The sequence below is a fragment of the Cucurbita maxima genome, unplaced genomic scaffold, assembly GCF_002738345.1.
Source record: "Cucurbita maxima cultivar Rimu unplaced genomic scaffold, Cmax_1.0 Cma_Scf00002, whole genome shotgun sequence".
Lineage (NCBI taxonomy): Eukaryota > Viridiplantae > Streptophyta > Magnoliopsida > Cucurbitales > Cucurbitaceae > Cucurbita > Cucurbita maxima.
In genome coordinates, this window is record NW_019272018.1 from 1,291,578 (window position 1) to 1,297,460 (window position 5,883).

The following is a 5,883-nucleotide window of genomic DNA, read 5'->3' on the forward strand; positions in this document are numbered from 1 at the left end:
CTTCGTCTCCTAGAGAGAAGTTTTTACATCCTTGATAAGGAATGCATACTTCGTTCCCATTTCCTTCCAACCAATGTGGAATCTCACAATCCACCCCCCTTGAGGGTCCAGCATCCTTGTCGGAACACCGTCCAATGTCTGACTCTAATACCATTTGTAACAGCTCAAGCTCACCACTAGCAGATATTGTCCTCTTTGGGCTTTCCCTTTAGGACTTTCATCAAAATTTTTAAAACATGTCTGCTAGGAAAAAGTCTTCCACTTTTATAAAGAATATTTTGTTCCCCTCTCCACCGATGTTGGATCTCACAATAACTTATGCAACAAATACTGAACCAAAGTAATGATAAGATAGAAATATAAATAACAGCATTATGAGATGATTTACACAAACCATAATACTACAACTTTTTAAGGGTAATCAATCTTATGCAAAAAGGAATTGATCAAAAAGAGAAGCTTCATACAATACAAAAGTGGAGCTACATGATAGATACATTTTAGAGGAAGGGATGAGAAAGTTACATCAAAAGATAGATATAACAACAAATAGAGAAATCTTACATTTTCCCTCAAATCAAAACCCAATTTCAACATGGAAATAATCGAATTTACGAAACAATTTCTAATAATTGTATCGTAAACACCTGCATATAAAATAATCTAATCGATAAAGGTCTATGAACAACTTAACAAAGAATAGCCAAAGTCAAAATTCATGAATTTCTGAATATCATATTTGACTAAACAGAGGTTAAAAAGAACAAAGGAGATGGACCAAACCTTGGATTGGAAAAGCTTCATAACTTTCTATTCTCTGTGATAGATTGGTTGACGAATGAAACACCTTTGGCTGCAAGGGACAGCTCAGGTAATGGCTGTAAACAGTCTCGGTTGAACGGTATAATCATCGAACCTGGGAAGGAGAGCAGACCAGTCCAGACGCCTCTGCCCCGACAGCTGCAAGATCACAAACAGTACAAAACTGCCCTTCCTGGCTTAACACAAAATGGGTACTGCAGTATGGGCACGAAACATTTTTCTGTCCTCGATAAATTGGCATGTACGTGGCCCCACAGATCACAAAAGGGTTTCTGAAATCATAGTTAAGTTTGGTAGCATCTGTCATATTCCTCTCAGCAGCCTGCAGCACTTGCCTGGCTGCCTTTGCTTGGTTCTCGACGACAGGATTGGTTTCGAGCAACCGCCTGGCAAAGTTACCTGCTGTAGCAAGGTTCTTAGCCTTAAAGCAGACAGTCATAGCATTCTGCAAGGCAAGTCTTAAGTGAGGTAGCTGTAGATTGCAGTGAGTAAAATAGGCTGCAAGTTCCTGTTGTCGTGTCGGATTGTCCTTCATTTCTCTCCTCTTGAGCTCCATCTGCAAGCCTAATACATACTCTTTGACTATAATAATCAACTCCTTCACCTCATCAACTTCTCTCTTTGACTCCACAACTACCAATGGTATTGTATGAATAATGCTGAGAAAGAGCTTTAGAGCTTCTGTGAATCTCCCAGATGTTGTTGCCTTGTAACCAGCTTTCAGCTTCTCTTCCAACTGAGAGAAGTTAAGAATGAGTGCAGGGGGTCCTCTCACATTTGGGCTTGCAGACTCGCTCCATCCTCGTTCGACTGCCAGGGTTATCACTGGAGCAGATGAAAAGGCACGAAGATGGGAGTGGCTGCCAGCATGAAGATCGAGAAACATTGATTTTAAGGGAGCAAAGTTCTTTATTCCAAGTTGTCTGCTCAGCAATCGCATAGCAGTATCAAAATTGCCAGCAGCAGCATGTTCGGCAGCAAGAGACGACCTCTGGATCCAAATTTGGTTAACAGGCATGCCGGGAGTTGGGGACACGAAAAATGAACGTGTACTGATGGAAGTTTTGGGAGTTTCTGCTTCAGGAGGAAGCTCCAAGTCCTCAAGGTCCCAGCCACCATCTTCTTCGTTTTCTTCAGCCACTTCCCCATCTTCTAAAATTACTGTAGTATCTCCATTTCGCAAACCATCAACTTCAACCATTTCCAGCTCCACACCCCAATCACCATCAGCAGCCTCGTCTTCTTCATCAGCGACACCCCGGCCAACAGTATCTAACCCACCTTCAAATATGCCTTTCATGACTCTCAGAAGAGGCCAATCACCACCACACATAACGGGAGACGGGGGCATCAAAAGAGATGGTACTTTTCCCTTCGGAAAAACTGGAACATCATCTCCCAATTCAGCAGCAAGCCGTTCAGCAACATCGTGCAGTCCATGAACTGAAGCTGTGATGTAAGCAAGGGGCAAATGACCAACATTCTCCAATATCTTAACACGCTCCCGAACATCACCCAGATACAAGGCATTGTGAAATTGGCCCATCACGTCATTTTTAACTTCAGCAATTTTAAGCATCTTAGACAACTTATCGATGTTACCAGTTATGAGATAAAGAAAGGATAACCTCTCGAAGTTTTTTGTTCTCTGATAGGCATATTCCACAATTCCTGAATTGCCTTGGCGAAGAGCCTCAACACCCAATTTGTACCAGTGATCTTTCTCATCAAGAGCAGTTGCTGATGCAACAGCAATTTGAATGCTCCCACTCTCAAGAGCCAAGTTAAACCGAGTTCTCTCGTCTTTCACAAAATGAAGAGCAACTTCAGGGAAACCCTTTTGTTGCAAATAACTAATCATTGCTTGCCCACAAAGCTGAGAGTTCTTAATCATGCTCATTACATGGTCAAATTTCTTCTTCAGAAGGGACAGCTTGAAAATATACTCTGTTGCATCGATAACAAAGGTTCTACATTTTCCATCCCGATCCAAACAGAAGATAGTATTTCCAGAAACCTTTGTGATGTATATCGGGACATCTAGGGTTCTAATTATCCCACTATCTCCATTGGGCAGGCAATATTTGATGTGATTTAACGTCGTATAAATGAACACACCATTATCATCCCACGCACCACTTTTAACACGAATTGTCTCATGAAGCGTGCACTGATGCACAAGCTTCTTGCTGGCAATGATAATCACATGTTTGCTAAGTAAAGCAACAGTCTCCATATCATTCGACCAGATGACATACTTCATAAAGGGGGTTTGTAAGTCACCAAGAACAATTCTTTGCTGAAGATCAAATAAAACCACTCTATCCTCGGCTCTACATAATAAGTTACCTGTTCCAGCATAGAATATTGCATCTGCAGCAATCGGGAGGACACTCTTTTTAACAACTTCATTCTTGATATTCTTGACCAAGACTTGATTGTTACTTTTATCTAACACGGCAAACCTATTACGAGCCACAAAAACTGCCGATCCTCCAACACCTTTCTTTGCATCTTGTACACTATCACCTCTACCAATGCTTTCCTTGGGTATGGTATATAATTCATAGGACCCATTCTCCAGATCTGAGCAAATAAGAACAGCATTTTCTGTAGGACTATACGATATTGATCTAGGGCTCTGATTCAAGCAAATGGATCCAGGGCGTCGAATTGGAATTACTTGAGTATCTCTTTGAGTCGAAAACTCATAGAACCGCAAAAACCGATCCTTGGTATAGAAAAGAGAATCTCCACTAATAGCAAAGGCTGGTCGTTCTCTCTCCAACTTAAAGACAATCATGCCACTGTCATGACCCGCAGCCAATAGGTTCATCTCAGGATGAGCAGCAAGAATCCAGAACCGGTCGTGTTCACGACGAAATGTTTGGATACCAGTACGCTTTGTAACATCCCACACACGGATGCTCTTGTCCTCTGAATTAGATATGATTAAATCCTGTTTAGCATGGAACATAACACTTGAAACATTATTCATGTGACCTCTCAATGTGTCCACTTCCCAAGCCTTTGTGTCTGGAAAAAAAATAAACAGTCAGCAATTAGCAATTTGTAATACCAAAATCATAGCATGAAAAAAAAAGAGCCAGTATATTAAACCTTTATTCTCTTTTATGCATTTATAATTGCCTTTGCATAAGAATGCGAAAAAAACGAATGAATCTTAACTAGATGGAGATGGATAAGAGGATTATAATTATAAATTCAAAGAAAGAAGTTCAAATGACTTCTCTAGGATTCATAGCATAATTTTCTTACCATCCAAGAGAGCATTCTAACGTAAAGGATAGTAAATGTATGAAGGAAAATTTTAAAGTAGTTACCATTCATTCGCCACAACTTTACTTGCCGATCATCAGCTCCTGAGACAATCAAAGGCAGAGTTGGATGGAAAGAAGCCCAGTTGACCCCACGGTCATGACCTTCCAAAACATATTTAACCACAGCATCAACACCACCAAAAAGATCCGTATTCATCTGACTCAAACGCAAAATGTCATCTGAAGGGGACACTGTCTTCTTTCTCAAGGCACCAATGTCCCAAACACGAACAGTCTGATCTAGGGAGGCAGACACAACGAGATCATCTTTAGGGTGGAATGAAGCACACATAACATAATGATTGTGGCCAGTCAACACAGAAATGCAAGTACGAGACTGCCAGTTCCATAGGCGAATAGTTTGGTCATCACTGGCACTCACAATCCACGGATACTCATGGTGAAATTGAACTGTGCGTATATAATCAAGGTGCCCAAGAAGAGTAAACAAGCACCGGTGTGTCTTATAGTTCCAGACTTTAATTTTGTAATCATCCCCTGAAAGAGAGAGCCTTTCAAGTTATAACAAATTCCAGAGTTAAAGAAAAACGGAATGAACATCTACTAGGACATTGACACTATGCAATATCTCGCAAATACTCAACCATGCTAGTGCTCACATAAACAAAAAACATTATCACGTTAATACCTCAAATACTAAACCAATTATGCTATGACTCAATCAAACACATACACACCATTATCCAATAAAAGTTTCAAATTCTCATTTGTCTCCCCCCACAAACCCCGTAAGATACCATTTTAAGGAAGAATATTACCATTTTGTTTCCTAAAATATCATTAATATCACATGCACTACCAACAGCCAAGGAGAAGGTTATGTTGGAAAAGAAAAAGGCAGGTTAGATCTCTTAACCTCTGACACAGGAAGGTAATCGTTAATTGGCAAGTACTACTCTGCAGTGACAAATTCAGACCGTCAAATTGGTTATGAGCTTTAATTGTCTTGCATCTGCAAATATTAAGTTAAGATCCACATTTTCTGATATCACTGAGCACATTACCAACCCTCTAGATAGCGAACACCGGGATCTACCAAAATGCAATGCAATGACGACCAACTGAGACACGACCAGAATTTCTATTAACCAACACTAGATCCAGGTGAAATTTAGATATTGTTGTGTTCAGAGACAGTGAAATCATACAAGATCCATTATACTATCAAAGGACTAAGAGAACTTGAGATACTCTATCCCAAAAAAGAAAGAATGGAGATTTTTTTAAAAAAAAATGTACCTCCGGACACAAACAACGGCTGAGATTTATGAAAATGAACACCACGAACAGGCCCATCATGTTCATCAAATCTATCAATAAGAGTGCCCATCCGGTAGTCCCAAAGCTGGATCACACCGCTGTGAAGACTCGCAAGGATCCATGGCCTCTTACTATGGAAACTCAGCCCCTTCACTCTATTACTCTTCGTCTCAAACTTCGTCAGCATCTCGACCGATCACAAAACGCCACACCTCTCTACAAAAACAATTGCCTCGTTACCATCAACACAGCAGAACTACAAATCCAAACAAAAACTTCCCAATCCAGTAAAACAATGCTTTACAAATAAGTAACAGCCAATAAATTCCACTACCAAACAACTACCAAACAACCACAAAACAAATCAATGTTCTTCAAAAAAAAAACCAAGCAAAATCAATCCCAGAACAAATTAGAAAAAAAAAAAAAAAAAAAAAAA

At 40.1% G+C, this 5,883-nt stretch overlaps 1 protein-coding gene across 1 annotated transcript in view; it reads right to left on the reverse strand.

Moving 5' to 3' along the window:
- Window positions 1-442: 442 nt before the first annotated feature.
- The window catches only part of LOC111469327 (coatomer subunit alpha-1), a 6,038-nt gene continuing 597 nt past the window's right edge, over window positions 443-5,883 (reverse strand). Inside the window, exons 2-4 of the mRNA XM_023114567.1 lie at window positions 5,424-5,660; window positions 4,167-4,661; window positions 443-3,858 (exon numbers count right to left, since the gene is read on the reverse strand). Coding sequence (XP_022970335.1) covers window positions 908-3,858; window positions 4,167-4,661; window positions 5,424-5,631 — 3,654 coding nt within the window. The 5' untranslated portion in view covers window positions 5,632-5,660 and the 3' untranslated portion in view covers window positions 443-907. The remainder of the gene's footprint in view (window positions 3,859-4,166; window positions 4,662-5,423; window positions 5,661-5,883) is intronic.